General features: G+C 38.3%; 1 protein-coding gene across 4 annotated transcripts in view; it reads left to right on the forward strand.

Annotated features, from left to right (window-relative positions):
- The window catches only part of ST18 (ST18 C2H2C-type zinc finger transcription factor), a 201,344-nt gene that overhangs the window by 152,571 nt on the left and 30,990 nt on the right, over positions 1-17,783 (forward strand). For 3 of the 4 annotated variants that reach the window (XM_084620818.1, XM_084620815.1, XM_084620817.1), the window contains 5 exons: positions 1,855-1,989; positions 3,692-3,782; positions 5,294-5,398; positions 6,837-7,051; positions 10,542-10,753. In XM_084620818.1, the coding sequence (XP_084476944.1) occupies positions 1,855-1,989; positions 3,692-3,782; positions 5,294-5,398; positions 6,837-7,051; positions 10,542-10,753 (758 nt within the window). The remainder of the gene's footprint in view (positions 1-1,854; positions 1,990-3,691; positions 3,783-5,293; positions 5,399-6,836; positions 7,052-10,541; positions 10,754-17,783) is intronic. The other variant, XM_084620816.1, reaches the window with a different exon arrangement.

A 17,783-nucleotide genomic window follows, 5' to 3' on the forward strand; every position in this document is an offset into this window, starting at 1 on the left:
AAACTCACTTTAATCTTTCCCAGGAACTCTCTTTTATAAATACAAAGTAAAGCAGTAGTCACCCTGTAAAAGTTGCCATTTTTGCCTTTTGTAAACAAATATGATTACTTTGATATATTTAGTATTCCCGAGAGTACGTCTCGATATTTACTGCAAATGCTGAAGTAAGTTATTTAGTTACTACGGCATTTAGAATCTAAGATAACTGGCAATTTTTTAAGGGTTACCACTGTATAATCCCTCTTGTACTGCTTAACTAGAATGTGCATTTACCTGCTTCTTCTGTTGAAAGTCACATATGGCTTATACATTACAATGCCCTTAGCACTGTACATACATGCTAATCAACCTCCTTCCTAAGTTTCATATACTTATTCTTACCTTCATTTGCTCAGATGACCATAATCAATTCAGACCAGATTCTGATCCTTTTACTCATGTGGAATACTCACGCTTGCTCCAGGAATAGTCACATTGTGTTGGGAATTCCACATCCTTCTGAGCTTCTTCTTCTTCTTCTTTTTTTTTTTTTTTTTTGGCTCCTATGCCAGTTAAATGAGCTTGTTACCTTATACTGATCTTACTCTTTCCACTTAATTTTTTTACACAATGTGCACTTAGATTTCAGATTAATGGGGGATTAAAATAAATGATTTTTTTGTTTTTGTTTTAGGGTCACTCGTTGTTCTCTTAGTGCTGGAAACAATTTCCTACAGTGACTTCTTACTTTTAATTTGCTTTGATTCTAACAGGCACTGTTGTTCCCTGTTGATGTTCATTCTGTTTTCTTTCCTCCATATTTTTCCTATCTAAAGGCTTGCCAGAAAGTTTAACCCCGCAGCTGCTTCTGGTTCTACACTGTAGCCTAGCAAAATATCCTACTAGGTGGCTTTAACGTGTCTTTGACTGCAGCTGTTTATCTCCCCTCAACTCCATGTTGTTGGCAGTCAATCACAGATTGATCTGAAACCATCCTCAGCAATTTATACGTCCCTTGCTGTCTGTCTCCTCTCACAAGAGAATTTCTGGATCAGAATTGCTTCCCTTCTCATAGTTTTAGATTCTGCATTCAAAATCAAAACAAACACTTTCTAATAGGTGCTTCCTGTACACTGCTAGTACCTTGCAATTGGAAGTTGAAAAATGCACTAAGGAGCCCAGCCTCTGTCTCATTGTACATTGGCAGTTATAAAGGTGGGCTGAGACAGTGACCTATGAAAGGGTATCAGTTATTCCATGTTTGCACTCTCATCGTGGGCTGATCTGCAGAGCAGTGCTGCCATGTGTACTAGAGGGAGGTGCCTGCCTAGCCTCTCAGATGTAAAGTGGCATGTATTCAGTTTCTTAACAAAGAACCAACAACCTAGAGATCTGTGATATTTAAGGAACTGCTCCTGGTTGCAATGCTTTTTGTTTGTTTGTTTCTTCCCTCAGCTTTTATTTGGTGATCCCAGTTTCCCGGAACCTGGCATTAACAGTATAAAAGATTTTTTCTGTTTCAATATTTATTCCTTTTTAGATCTTTCTGTTGGTTGCAGTTGCCAGATTTCTGGCTTACTGGATGTGGCTTGTGTCCCTCTTGAGGCTCTGAATGGAAGAAGTGACATCAAAATCCCTAAACCGCATATTTTTAGCACACAATGGCAGTGGGAGGTGAAAATCATTATTTAAAAGAGACAATGTGAGAATCAAAAGAGATGCTTAGATTGTGTAGTTACTCTAAGTCCAAGTTAAAGCCATGGGAGGAAATTGCATCTGAAGTATAGAAAAGTTATTTCACACTTCTAAGACCACTCAGCTGAGTGCAGGCAGGAAACCCTAACCAGACAAAATCCTTATTTGATTTCTCTACAGATTCACCCAGGCCTGAAAAAAGAGAAACCAAATGTCCCATCCCAGGATGTGATGGCACAGGGCATGTGACTGGGCTGTACCCACATCACCGCAGTCTCTCAGGCTGTCCGCATAAAGTCAGAGTGCCACTAGAAAGTGAGTATCATCCTACGGTACAGAGAGCAACTGAAACAGGCCTAAGTCTCTAAGTCATGTGAGTTCATACTGGACACTCAGTGTAAACACTCAGGGCTGGATTGTAGCTAAATCTGTACAGATGCACAAGGCAGGAGATGGTTCGATGAGCTGTTGCCACTCTGGTGCTCCTGTGCAGAGTAGAGTCGCAATCCCAGTTCTTACACTCGCAGTGCTCAAGGCCTGGTTAAAACTAGCACCCGTAGTAATACGAAGCTCCCTGAAGGGGCTGGATAGGAACAAGATCATAGCCACACACCAACACACACACTGGCCATTATAGCTGGGCTGGCACATAGCCCTGACTGAGTGTGCTGTTTTCCCATTTCAAATAACTGGAGGCTCAGACGTGTGCATTCAGCTATGTGACTTGTATGTCCCTCTCCCACTCATACCAAGTAGGTCACCTCCACCAGTCAAGGAGAGAGAATCCAGCAGTGGCTTCATAGCATGCCTCTCTCCTACGACTGTATAATGCTAACTTATGTGTGGCCAGACCAGCCTGAATTCCCCATTCATTTCTTGCTGTGTCAGTCAGATTACATTGGTTTGTGCTGGGTATGTTGTCTTCTGACATGATGCAGTGAAATGATATATAATAAGCCAAAATGGAATGTGAAACTATTACTTTGAACAACTTAGTCAGTCTGACTGGTTTTCTTTTTTTGTTTTTCTCTTCTTTTTTTTTGGTAGCTCCATTCATAACAACAAATTAAGGGATACTTGCACTTTACCAGTGTCCTGTTCTTAATTGTAGCTTTCTTTTTTTAAGTCTGTATTTATGGCAACATCTCTTGAGCTAACCAGGCTGCTGCGGTTGGAAGGCCTCAACAACATTAACTTTTTTAAAACGCAAGTCTTTGTTAATTATCCAATCAGCTCAGTACTGTTCTGCTGGGTACAAAATGATTATCTGTAATCAAAATTTGCTTACTAACAGAACAACCCAGTTGATTAACAATCAGACAATCTTTTGAGGCAGCATACACCTAAAAGGATAGCATAGAGCTGACAGCATGAGGGGAGATGTTCAAAGCTATAGAATTATATTTTACTTCATGTTTGATAAAAACAGATCCACAACAGCTACTTTGGTTGGGGAGCAGAGAAATGTACATACAATGGGTCCTATTCATTACTGATGCAATTGTCACTACAATGGTTCCAATGGCACAAATGCTGTCAGAGATCCGTGAATGTGCAAACTACAGCTTGGGGATAGGATCCACTGGTATAAGGTGGATTTGTACTTACATACCGAGCAGGATAGAGTAAGGGATGCAAACTAAAGTGAGTGGAGCTAGAGCCAAAAGGGGTGTGTCCAGGACAGATGGATTTTGCACTCATGTATCATCTTCTTACTCCAGCATAAGGAGTGAAAAGTGCCAACGTAATTTAAAGCTTGCCCACCCACTGATTTAAACCAGGCAAGGGCCATTGGATGATACAACATGAGAGTATAGCATAGGCCTCTCAGCACCATCTTTTCTGAATGTGTACGTTTCATTTGAGCTAGAAGGTACAAAATCAGAAGACAAGTTTTTGTGCATCACACTTGAGAATTTTTTATGTTGCTAGAAGAAAATGTTCCTTAGAGAGAAAGAGAGAGAGAAAGAGATTACTATATGTATGTTGCTACCCTTTACTCTTTCTTTGTGTTTAGTTCTTGCCATGCATGAAAATGTTTTAAAGTGCCCCACTCCGGGATGTACTGGAAGAGGACATGTCAACAGCAATCGCAACACACACAGAAGGTAATCCAGATCAGTTAGCATCCATTAAAATTAATATGTAGCTGGGAGGAAATGGCCACATCTATTTGGAATTCAGGATTATGAACAATATAATGTACTGCAAACACTGATTGACCACAAAGATAGTCAACATTATTTATAATCAGCAATTAGTCTACACAATTGTGTTAAATATTAAATTTCAGTATATTATCAAAAATATTATCTCCAGTACCATGTATGACAGAATCCACTAGTCTGAATTCAGAGATGAGATTTCAAACTACAGTAATGAAACAAAATATAAGTGAAAGTTAATCATGTAAATGAAATATTATTAAATAAATAGATGTGCACCCCAGCCAAAATCAGAGCCCCATTGTCCTACTATGTGAATGCATACACAGTGCATCCATATGCATACATAGTGAACTCTTGGTATTTTTACTGTTATATTGCAGTTGCATGGAGAAGCCCAAATCATGGATCAGGGCCTGATTGTGCTAGTCATGGGACATAAAAGTAAAACAAAGACAGTTGAGAGATTATGACAAGATGGGACAGGTGGATAAACAAACAATAAGGGGATGGAGTCGGGGACAGGGAACAGTAAAGGAAATGTTTCTAGTCATTTTCTTGTTTGAAAACCCCTGTCACATTTACAGCCCTTTTGCAACCAACTATATTATAAATCAGTACTGCTAATTATCAATGGATAGGAATTGAGGCAAACTGGAAATCAGCAGCAAAGAGAAAACATAACTAGAGACAGGATGCGTATCTATTTCACAATCATACACCAGATTTTTTTCAAAAAAATTTCCGCCAAAGTCTACTTTCCTATCAATCTGTAATAGGTTTTATTCAATAGTTCACCTGACATTGAGGGCAAAATAGACTTAATTTTTTTAAAAATTAAATAGAGATTTGCCTGGCCCAGAACCTCTGATCTGAAGAGTCCAAACTTTCAGCCTGTTTCAACTTCCAAACGTTTCACCCAAGAAGCATGCAAGTTTCACATCTGACCCATCTCTGCATAATGGGATGGACCCCAAATCTGGATCCAAACGGCCAAATTTGGATCTGAAATAGCAGCTGCTACTTCTACTGTGTGTGGGGGGCGAGGGTGATAGGTGGGCCCATTGGACCCTGGTAGTCACAGATTCTTTGACATGCTTCAGACTCCACACACTCAGTACAGGCTTGTTTAGCGCCAACGAGGAAGCCACCCAATGCAGCTGCTCCACTCATGGCCTTCCTTCATGCAGTGACACTCTGAGATAACAGTGGCATGAAAGGCCTGCATCAGCCTTGAGAACCCCTCTAGTGTTCTTCACTTTTTGGCTTAAATTGGTGTGTATTTTTTTTTTCTGTGCATTGTTAAACAGCTGCCACATTTCATCCCAGCGGTGGCTACAACTCAGTGGTGGGAGAAGCCATCTGTAATTTATGAAATCCTTTGAGGTCCTTTAGGACTAAAAGATAAGTTCATATTCTGGTAACTCAAATCATGCCACTCTTTTTTTAAACAGTCTTTCTGGCTGTCCAATTGCTGCAGCTGAAAAATTGGCAATGTCCCAGGAAAAAAATCAGCATGATTCTCCTAAAACTGGACAGTGCCACGCTCAGGTTCACAGGTAGGAGTCTCACATGACATGTCTCACACAGGTATTTCTGTCCAAATGCTGTGCTTTATTTTGTAAGGGATTTCATTCCTTACAGCTTTTAACTCTGAGCCACTGCTACTAGTTCACTGTAGCAGGCTGACCCGATACAAAAATGTGGGTAGCGAAACTGATTATGACTTGTGATAACCAAAGGACACTCAGCACAAAGTTCCCTGTGTGTTCAGCTAACATTAAATGACTACATGCATGTCCTTGAAAGATGAGTAAAAAAATCTAAAAACTATTATTTCAAGACAATATTATTTCAGTGGTGGTTCTGGAGCGCCTTCCTAATGTTAACCAGCCTGCTATTTTGATTAGACTGGAGTTACTTTTTAAGAAATGTTCCCAAATTGTCCCTCTGCTGCAATGCTTTGGCTCCTGAGGATTGATTAAAGATCTTGTTGCTTAGTGAATTCATCCTAGTTTTTGCAGCATAGGATTCCATGCTGATTTATATTGAGATCCTTTGCAAAGGAAACCCTTGGCAATCACAGCAGCATCTAACTATTGTAAGTGTAGTAGTATTAAGTGGGCTGAGCACTCTCATTGCTCTGTTTCTCTGATATAACAGATTTCTGATTGACCCATCCAGTTACTTTACTGTAATGCAGTTACTCAGTTTAATTTATGTTTTATACCAAAGTAGCAAAAAAGTGCTTTAAAAAATCCTAACCAAAAAAATCTCTCATTGAGCTTGTATTTGGTCTGAGAGTCCTATTGATCCTGTAAACTTGCATAATTTCCACATCATTGGCATCAGCACCATCATGGCCTATTATATTCAGGCCTATTTGGGGGCACTTTAATTTGTGGATTATTGACATGATTGGCTATAATGGCTCCTTCTGAGCCATTACAGAATATTGTGTCAATGTGTCTGCCAACTGCACGTGCCTTAACTCTCCGTATGAAAAGTCCTTAGGAAATTATTGAAGACAAGTAGTTACTGCACAGTAGCTAAATGGAATAACACATTGTTAATTATTCTTTCCTCACAAATAGCAGAAGCAATTATTTTGGACCATGCTCTCTCATATTTATTTGCCCAGAAGGCCCACCACTAGAATGATAGTGATCCACAGCTCTACAAGCCCCTGCTGATTCATGTGATCTCGTTCTTTTTTAAAAAAAGGAAACACCATCCTATGGTAGTGATCTATAAACAGAACAGTAATTCTGTTAGTAAGTTACAGGATTGCTAGACCACTATTTAGCTACAAAATATGTTTTCATAGCTGACGTGTAAACCCTAAAAATAGGCTTCTATAAAGGCAATGCTTATGGTCTTTACTTATATCCATTTTGGCAGGTGCCATCCCACTATAGCCTATCTTTCAATGCAAGGTGCTGAAAAAGATGTTCTTATTGTTTGTCCTTTCTGTTTTTCTCACTCTCCTTGTGGCAGTCTCTGCAGGACAAACTTAGCAAAGCAGCTCGAGCTGTCTCAGTACAATTACCGAACTGCACAGCCAGCCACCTCTCCCAGAGCCACCCTGACTAAAGAGCAAGAGAAGTTTGGGAAAGTACCATTTGACTATGCCAGCTTTGATGCACAAGTCTTTGGCAAACGCACAACAGCACCAGCAGTGCAAGGCCAAAAAACCCCACCGTTCCTTGAATGTAAGCTTGAAACTCCCATCCTTCTTGAAAGAAAAATATCATTTATCGGAGAGTTTTCTTGTTTCCGGAAATAATGCACACTAGCAAATGTGTTTAACACGTTGTGATCAGTATACCTGAAAATCTGCTGGAGTGACTACAACATCTTATTTGTTAATTATTCTTTTAAAAGCAATTCCATGGTAAAAAAGAAAATATTTGATTTATTGTCACTTTCCTATTGGACAAGATTGTGATACCCATATTCATGTGGTACCATTCTACCTTGAGTAGTCCCATTTAAGTTAGAGATGAGATTGTGAACTGTCATAAATTGGCATAGTTCCATTGACATCCATAAAGCTACGCCAATTTGCAGCAGCTGAGGATTTGTCCCAAAGGGACTATTTGTGCAATATGCTACTACTCAATGTGAATAAGGTATCACAATCTAGCACACTGTTATGAGTAATTACATGTGTAGATCCTCTTCATTGTAGGATCTGCACAGATAACTGAAGTAAGTTTTTACTCTGTTGCGTCAACCCTTAATAACACCACTGTAGTTACAGCTATTTCAATGCGTGCACAAAATCTTGGCAAAAGATGCCATTGCTGTGAGGGCAATGGAAGAATCTTAAGGGGGTTTCTTTCGTGTCATAGCTGGGTTCAAAGGAATGTGGATCCAAAACAATGGCCATGAAAGTATTTCTTAATTTTTGTTTTGTTTACTATCATTAAAATATAACCAAAGAAAGTGAAGATGGAAAAAAATAACCTAATGTTACCCAGCCCACATAATCTGAAAAAAGAAAGGACAGTCATAGTTAAGGTGAACAGAAAAGCACCAATTAAAAAATAATAATAAAGAAGACCCTGTTTTTAGCTCTCAATTTATTAATAGCTTATCTATATCTATATATTTAGGCATGGCACAATTTGATTTTTATGTTTTATGTTGACAGACAATATTGATATTTGGTTTAAAGCATTTGTTTCAATTTTTATTGATATACATTTTCACAGTGGCAGGAAATTATGTGGGAATCAGACAATAGGGGAGGTCAGGCAAAAATTGTTTAGTGACCGTAGATGTTGAGATTCAAAAAGTTCAAGCTTTACAACTGTTAAAAAACAATCTGTCAACACCACATGCCAAAATATACAAAGTAAATGCCCTTAAATCAAAATTCTAATAAGTTCTCAATGACCATTTTTCTTACTTTGCCTATCTGTAAATTTCAATTATTATCAATGGAAATATTTTTTTCATCATTTTGTGTCTGTATGCTGAAACCGATGTTCACTGACATTGACTGATAAAAATCTAATCCTGCCAAGCCTATTTATATTGGAATATCTGAAGGCCACATTTACAAATGTAGAAACCTAAGTTGGGCCTGTAAAATAGGCATGCTCAAACACAAACAGATGTGTGTGTTACTGGACACTTGCATGAGCAATTTCTAATTTTTTGCATAGCAGTGGACATACTCCTTTAGTTATTTGTTTACACATGCACAAGTCTATTTAACAGTTGCATTCAAAGTGCTTATATTTGAAATGTTTGCAAATACAATTTCAAAAAAACATCATATAACTAATTGAATTTTCTAACATTATGCTTGCGAAGATTGCACAATACACAACTTTTACTACAATGCAAAGACAAAAGTGTAAGAGTGCATGAATATAGTAGACATGGGGATGAATGAAGGGTTGGAATAATAAAGCAATTGTGTAGAGTTTTGTTCAGCAGCCTAAGCAAATAAGAATCTAGAATTTCATTATTAGTACTCTTTGGATTTTGCACATATGAATTTGACCTGCTGACACATGGCACATGTTCATTTAGTAGCATGGCTTTATTGGTGTTATCTTTGAAGTGGATAATGGAAGAAGCACCTTAAATCAAACTCTAATTTAAGTAGGTTTGGTGACTCAGATCAGTTGAACTAACTGATAAAAAGCATAGACTTATAGCCTGATTTTCCAGACACTCCAGCTTTACAGTAATTTGCACGGGTATAAGGGAAAGCAGAATTGGGCTGTCAGTCTCAATTCTCACTAGATGGATCCGATATTTAGAAACATTCAAGCAAGGAGCTCAATTGTAATCAGTGTACAAAAGAAATATTGTTGGGGGATGATATGACTTTTGGGTCTGACCTGTAACTTCTAATCAAAGCATCCCAAATTTTAGGGAAGTTTGGATCTTGACCTAAACTTTTTATGTAGCCATCAAATCTATAATGGGCCAAAATCCTAGATCCAAAGGGAATTTAATTTGGGGGATTGATAGCTGGATCCCAACTTCTGTAGTTCAATCCACAGCTACATAACAAACACATGGTTATGTGCAGCAATGTTCTTGTGTTCATGATGCTGATAAAGAATTATGATTTTGCTTATTTCTTCTTTTTTGCTTAGGTTCTAGATATGGATTAATAATTTGTTTAAAATACAGCTGAAAATTGTTTAGTCTTTTACACACCTTTGTAAAGCACTTTAAGAGCTACAGATGAAAGGATGGATTGTTATTGTTTGTGAAGACCTGAATTCATGGTTCTATCACAGTCAATGATATAACACAGAGCAAAGAAGTCACCTGCTTTAAAGTCTATGTTAGTGATAGGGGAGAAACATAGAACCATGTATTCCATTTTTGACATGTGAAATAGCTTTTCTATTCACCTGTAAGGCAATCTCTTCATTCTTAACTGACCTTGTTGTGTCTGGTACCTACATAATATTCCAGAAGATCCCAGCTGGAAGAGGCACAACAAGATGAGTTAAGTACCACCTTAACTCTGAATGTTCTTTGGTTGTATTTTTTAAGTCTAATATTTAAATATTGGGATTTTCATGAACATGATACTGCACATGTTCCCAAGGTGTAATGTTTGTATTCCACTTCCCCAGCATGTCCAAGGGGCAAATCTTGTTCACCTTACTCACCCAAGTAATCCCATTTGAATAATGGGGCTGCTCAGAGAAGTAAGGCAAGCAGGCTATAGCCTTAATGTCGTTTTACCTAAGTCTTCACACATCCATCTTATTTTGACACAATGGCGCTCTAAAGAATGAAAATCCCTTATGAATTTGATTATTTTTCCCAATATGTTTGAACATTTTTGCTCAGTCTTTGTTCAGGAGTGAGTAAAACCTGAGTAAGAACCACAGAGTTTATCTCTTCAAATTTTTATGGTAAAAATGTAAATACTAAAGGTATTCTTGTGACAAAAAATGAAATAATTTGATCCCTGAGCTTGTATTTTTACAGCAAACCCGAGTAACCAACAGAAAATGGACTTTTTTTTAATTTATTCTTCACATAACGTAACGTATGAAAATATAACCTGAAAAATGAATCTGCTTAATGGGGAAAACGGACGTTTTTTTTAATTTATTCTTCACATAACGTAACATATGAAAATTAACCTGAAAAATGAATCTGCTTAATGGGGAAAACCACATACATGCAATTGCTAATCAAATCTCTCTTCAACAGCAAAGCATTTTTCACATCCAGTGAAATTTTCTAATCGACTGCCGAGTGCTAGTGCCCACACACAGAGCCCTTGTCATGCCAACTCTTATAGCTACGGTCAATGTAGTGAAGACACCCACATAGCAGCAGCTGCTGCTATCCTGAACCTTTCCACCCGCTGCAGGGAAGCAGCAGAGATCCTCTCCAGCAAACCGCAGAGTCTGGCTGCCAAGGTAGGGTAGTCCAAGAACCTGGAGGGTGTGCTAGCTACTGACATGTGTGCATAAACTGTCTTTCATGGTAGTGACTGCATTAACTCTCAAAAAGGAGACAGAGACCAAATAGGTTTCAGAGTGGTAGCCGTGTTAGTCTGTATCAGCAAAACCAACAAGGAGTCCCTGTGGCACCTTAGAGGCTAACAGATTAAACAGTAACATACTGACTGCTTCTGGGAAAAAAAATTGCAGGAATTAGGTTGTGATGATCTTCATAACTGGACCCAAAGTAAATGGAAGGGTGGGGCAGGGGAGGAAACTCCAAATCAAATAATTTTTTGGTAGGTAATGGAGCTGGGTCTGTTAATGAACGATTTTTCCTTATTCTAAAACCTGTGGTAATCAACCACTCAAATGATTGATAAAAATCAGCTGATTAACAGAGGTTTTATAAGAAAGGTGTAGCAGCAGCATATTCATTAGGTCTGATTATGATCTTTCTTACAGCAGTTATAGAGTAACTGATTTCAATGGAGTTAATTCTGATTTTTACTGGTGTAAGTGAGAAGAAAGCCAAACCCTTTGTGTTTGGAGATACTTCGGGCAAGTCTCTTTAAGACTGAAGGCCACCTAATAAGAGTAGCTCCTTGTGTGGGTTTCAGCGTAGTCATGTTTTCAGTTTTGTGTGAGATGCCTTACTGTTCTTTGTGATTCACAAGAGTCATCATTATGATTTAGTAGCCTTATTTTATGTAACATTACATAGAACCACATTGTCGGTGCAACTAGTCAAGATACATTTATGTGACCTCCTTCGTGGGAGTAGGAGAAGAAAAATGAGAGAAAATGGGAGAAGCATTTTTGTTTATTATTTGCATTGCAGCTACATTGTACTGGAAATTGTATAAATACATATCCAGGAAACTGTTGGTGTAAGACAAGACGTACTAAAAAATACATAAAATATTATATTTATACTTGGTGTGGGCCTTCAGGATCTATCTATCTATCTATCTATCTATCTATCTATCTATCTATCTATCTATCTATCATGTCCATCACTTTCCTATTGAGGCACCAGGCTTGATCTGGCTGGAAGGAGTTTCCCCATCTGTTGGCCTCCAATGTTCATTAGACCTCCTGCTTTCCATAATCACATAGGCGAACTGGTATTCTTTGTGTGAAATCCCTTCTTTCCAGCAGCTGGTGTAATACCTCTTTAGGTGTTGTGAGCTCTGCGCTCTTGCAAAGTGGAATCTCCTATTTTGCTGAGTCTGATTTCCATTTGTCACAACCAGGGTATTGAAATTGATGTTGGGGGACTCCACTAGGCAGACATTCTAATGTGGGGCCATCTTCATACCCAGAAAGCTAGGCGTCAGTCAGCCCAGAGAAATATTTACCAGGAGCCCAGAGTCTGTTAGTGGATTCTTTCCTAGTTGACAGATCCATTTCTGACGTTAGCCAAAGAGAGCTTCTTATGCCAGACTTCAGTAGAGGTTTCCTGTCGTGTTGAGAGGGAGGTTGATGCCAATGGTTGAATTAAATTGCTGCCCCAGCCTTTGGCTGAACTCAGTAACAGACCTTTCTTGCCAGCAAAGAGCAATAAAGGGACCATGCAAAACCCAAAGATTTTCTATTCTACACCTGCTTCATGTTTGCCAAATCATGGTAGGTTTGAGTGGAATTGAGCATAATAGTACAACACTCAGAGACACTTTGGGCACACAGTTTATTCCTTTCTCAGCCCCAGGACTAGCAGCCTAAAAGAAAATCATCTGCATACCTTGTCATCTGCCTGCCTCCACTTTTGCCAGACTTTCAATAGGACACAGTGACAGCCCAGTGCTACAAAACATGTGATAGAAGAATCAGAATTAGCTTCTTGCCAGAACAGAGGCAAGTAAGCTGCAAACTGAGCCAGTGGCCAAAACCACACAAAGCCCTTTTTAATATGGTTTTAGCGATTTATTACTTTTAGCAAATTGAGCTCTTAGAGGAAAATATGGAAATAGATTCTCTAGGAAACTGTATCTCCAATAAGGGGAACAATCTTTATTTTAATATGCTGCAACTCAAGTGATTTTTAAAAAATACCTAGAACTATTTTTAAATGTTCCTGAATTTTTGTGACAGACATTTGCTATGGGAACATTTAACTATTTGCACATCTTACATATTTTTCAAATTATCTAAAAGAGCCTAAGGATTCTATCTACTGTATATTGCATTTGTGCACAAATAATGCAATAACAGCAATAGATTCATTTGACACAACTGTTAATTATTTCCTTTATTTCTTCTCAGCAATACACATAAGTGCCACACCTGAAAATTTTTGTGGGCGGCGCTTAATTTGGGACTGTGTAGTTCCAGATCCCTGGGCCCTGCTCCTTCACCCTGTCCCTTTGCCAAAAAATAATAAATAAAACAGTGCAGACAGCGCCACTGCAGATCAAAGCTCCATGACTTGCAAGGGTGTTTACCTCCTGCCTGGCCTTCTGGTATTGTCCCACCATTGCACAATGGGTTACCATGCTGATGTGAGTGATATGGGTGGATGGAGCTGCACTGATTCTGTTGCATTCAGGTTACTCTGTGTCTGCAGAGGCAGCGGCAGGATTTCTTCTCAAAGAGTAGCTGAAAGTGCATATCTGTAAATATACCTGAACAGTTTATTTTTACAAAAGTAATTTTCCAGTGCTGTTTCTGGTTATTTCCTGTCAGCCAAACTTTGCGACTTGGTTTCTAAAACTTGGTTCATTTCTTAGTAAGCATTTTCCCTTGAAAATGGGTCATTTTTCACTGAAAACTATCCAATACTTAAGTGGGAAAATTACATTTGTTTTTAAAAAAATAGCAAGTTTCAATTTTTTGGTGAATCTGGAATATCTTCAGCTATGTTGGAAAAACTCCCTGCATTTCTAAGTTTCAGGGGGAAAGGAAGGTGAGTAGCCTGAGCTAAATAAAGGAATGGGAAAAAAAATCACATTAAACTTTTAGCAGTGCTCTTGGCCAGAAAAGTGGTACAGTGACAACTGATGTACAGTGTGGATCGACCATATATAACTATACAAAATATCTCAAGATGGACTGGGTTTACTTTCAATCCAAATTAATTTGGATTCCAAGTTCCCTCAATTAATTTGCAACCAATTGCATACAAAATATAGTGGCCATCCTGGAAACCTTTAAAATGTTTGTTTTTTTAAAAAAATAGGTACTGTTACTGTGATATCCTCCTGACTGGAGCTGGTTTCTAGATACAACCACCTGGGATTGTGCTGTACTGGGCCCCTGAAATATAGAAATGATACAGATACGGGCCACAACCCAATTGAAAGAATCAGGCACTGCATCACAGTCTCGCAGCATAATTGTCTGCACATAGGGCCCAATCCAACTCCCACTGAAGCAAACAGAAGTTGGGTCACTGGAAGCTGGGTCAGGCCCATATTCTCTAGCACAATGCAAGTGCATGGAGCAGATCCTGTCAGAAATGTTCTGTGTTTTACCACCGTCACCGCTGTTGCCACTCACAGAGGTAGAAGCATGCAGTATAGTCTATCTTTATCCTCATCACTGCTGCTTGCCAAGCATTCTGTTGAATGTTTTGGTGTTTTTCCCACCTGTTTAGACAAAATGGCATATGCACACAGTGCCTTGAAAGAAAACAAAGAATGACACTTGCTTGAAATGTTTGAAGTTCCAATACCGTTGTTGTTTTTTAACAAAACCCGAAAACACAAACTATATCATCTGGCTATTCTTGGATCTTGATGATGATGATGACTGCATCAGTTATGGAGGTAATGGAGTTGTTTGGCGGCATGCTTACCAGACAGGCCCCTACCCCAAACATCTTAAAATCTAAATACAGAACAATCTGCTTGCAGAATAAGACCAATGGCTAGCATGACCTTCTGAAGGAAAAAAACAACACACTGAATAGCTCTAGCTGTTGCATTATTACAGTACTGCAGATATTGTATCATTGCAGTGTTCTTCTCTTTCTTTCTTTAGTTTGCAAGTTGCTCGGGGCAGGGACTGTGTCTTTTTGTGTGTGTGTCAAACTGTGTCAAGGGTAGCATAAGATCCTGATCTTGCAAACACTTACACCCATGCTTAACTTTCAGCATCTGAGTATTCCAGAATACTTCTATGGAAGAACTTGCATGCTTAAAGTTAAGCATGGGTGTAAGTCTTTGTAGAATCAGGACCCAAGTGCTTATTTTTTTTAAATAATTGTTAGCAACCCTTTCCCCCCAGCATAATGCCTTGAATGGAGGCATATTAGGACTCACGTCCATTCAAAGAGTAATATAGTGTGCGCACTTAAAGAATTCATTGGGGTTATATAGATATTACTGATTCCAGAGATATTTCTTATATTGAAAATGAAGACTATTTTAGAATAGTAATAACCAGACTGAGCTTTTCAAGTGCATCTATTGCACAGTGGGAACACAAAATAGCAGGTGTTTTTCTTTCTCTGGACAATCAAAGAACAGATAGAAAGCCCTACATGTTACAGTAGAATCTCCCTAAGACACCAGTTCTGCAATGAGAATCATGTGGACACAATGATTCACCACGCTGAACAAACTGTAGGGTAAAGGTTTAACTTGGAATTGTTACTTCAGAGACATTGCAGAATATTAAATATTCTGAGTTACCAAATGAGCCAACAAACACAAAAGCAAAGGATAAATCCATTACACGTGGGCCATACCTTGTTCATTTAGTAGATTAATGTAGTTCAGTTTTAATAGTTAATGTCAATACTTCTTAGTGTACTAGGAAATGTTCTGTAGTATATTTTATAAAATAAAGAAGTCATATTGTGAGACCTCATGACAAAGCTCAGCTATTAATTTGAGCTATTAAATCTTTGCTGTGAAGTGGCTAGTAATTTTTGTGTACAATTTTTGTGGTATTTATATTAGCGTGGCACTTCTGCTGTATCTGTTTCACTGTACAGGTCCTAGAAGGGAAATATGTTTTAGTCATTTTTCTCTCATTTTTCATTCTAAACTCCTTTTTCCAGCTACTTTTCAGACCTGTGTGGGTGATTACACTCTCATTGACATTGGAGTAAATCAGGAGTAGCTTGAATGCCATTCGCATGGTTCTGTTCTCACATTGCTTTTGCACTGGTTATTGTCTTCATAGAATTTTTTCCTGGTTTACATCAGCATAAATGAGATCAGACTCAGGCCCTTTACTGATTTAATATAGGGAAGAATCAGGCACATGAGCCTTCATTGGCCAGTCATATTTTATACTTCTGTAGTTTATATACTTCAGTTTTTAAGCTAAGAACTTGTACATTTTACATTGCTATGGTTGACTTATCTGAAAGGTGTCATGGTGTGAAACCAAACAGGCCTGCTCTGGCCCTCATTAATTTCAATAGGCCCTAAATTGGGTCTTTACTGAAGTCAAAACTGCTCTTAGAAGGGGAACCAAATATTACAAGTCAAATATATGTTCCTTCTATTTTTATTTCATAGCTGTAGTCTAACAAAAACTTCTGGCATTTTTGTCTTGTTAATTCCCCTTTAAAATAATACTGGGAAAATAAGTAAAAGAGAGATATTCAGAGGAAGGTAGGATGAGAATAGAAAAGAAAATTGGAACAGTCGCTGTGACCATCTTTTTTTCCTCACCATTTGGAGTTTGCAATGAATGCAGCAGAATGTTCAGAATAAAAAGCCATGCTGTAAATTTGTGATCCATCCGACTATGAGCAAAAGGGAATATTTTTCCATTACTATATTTAATTGTTTGTGCATCTGTGAGCTCGCTTAAACCCCATCTGTACACTGCTTCACAAAAGCATATAATCCATGCTTCTTCTGGTTGGAATGTGGTGCGTGTTGCACAACCCAACTTCTGTGTGAATTTTGGAAAAGCACTGGAAAATCTCTTACTAGCCACATCAGTAAATGTTCTCCCCATCAATCAAACCTCATTGGTGCAGCGAATGATGCCCTATTTCCAGTGATGATATATATTTCCTGACATTTTGCAATCTGCAATTTAATTTGGGAGGACTATGACTCTTTTTGTTCAATTTTTTGTTGTTGTCGCCTTCAGAGTAGTTGATATTTTGTCAGTGACAGAGAATCTGCACTATTTATGGTTTTTTGCTCTATAAAAGTACTGCAGCCCAGTCACATGGCTTCTCCTCCTAAGCCATCTGTCACAGAGGTCTGGAATTTTATGTGAATGTTGGTTGTGCAGACTTAACTCAAGTTTTTTTATTATGAAAAATGTCACCAACTACAATATTTAGCATTTTACTTTACATTGGTCATTAAACTTGATTACTGTAGCTCTGTTTCATTGCTATAGTTACATATCAACTGTGAAGCCAAAAAACGCTGGGCAATCATGGCAAAGCTATATTGTCAGATCCTGGAGAATGTACTTGGCAGTGATATAGTTAATATCTTGGATTTTTGTAACTAAGGTTTATTAATGCTGGTATAAAAATGTATTTGATATTATACAGATGGCATAAGATGTTGTGGTTACTAAGTTATTATCCAGGATAAGCTGTACTGTCAAATTCAGGGCTTAAAACTATCACAGGAGATTAAACTATTTACTAAAAAGGGGCAGAAAGATATAACCAAAGCATCTTAGTATGAACATATTAGAAGTGTATTTACTTCCTATAAATATAATAATGCATAGCTCTCTTTAAGCTGAGTGATTGAAAATTTGAACTTTGTCCTGCAAGAGAAACAAATGCAAGAGGTGCCTTTGAGTTTCTAAATTGTGCACAAACAGCTAGCCTAGTAGTCCTTGGAACTAAGCTAGTGCTTCTCTCTTAGGCTTTTGGCTGATCAATGAAGTGAGGCCCCCATAGCAAGAGTTGATTATTAAGTTCTTCATTTCCAGTGATGCCTAGTGACTTCGTATGTTTTGGTCTCAGGTGCCCAACTTGACGCACCTTACAAAAGCCTGATTTTCAAAAGTTCTGAAGATTGGTTCCCTTTAAGGTGTCTCAAGCTGGGCACCCAAAAATTGACCCACCCCA

The sequence above is a fragment of the Lepidochelys olivacea genome (assembly GCF_965140295.1).
Source record: "Lepidochelys olivacea isolate rLepOli2 genome assembly, chromosome: 2".
Taxonomy (NCBI): Eukaryota; Metazoa; Chordata; order Testudines; family Cheloniidae; genus Lepidochelys; species Lepidochelys olivacea.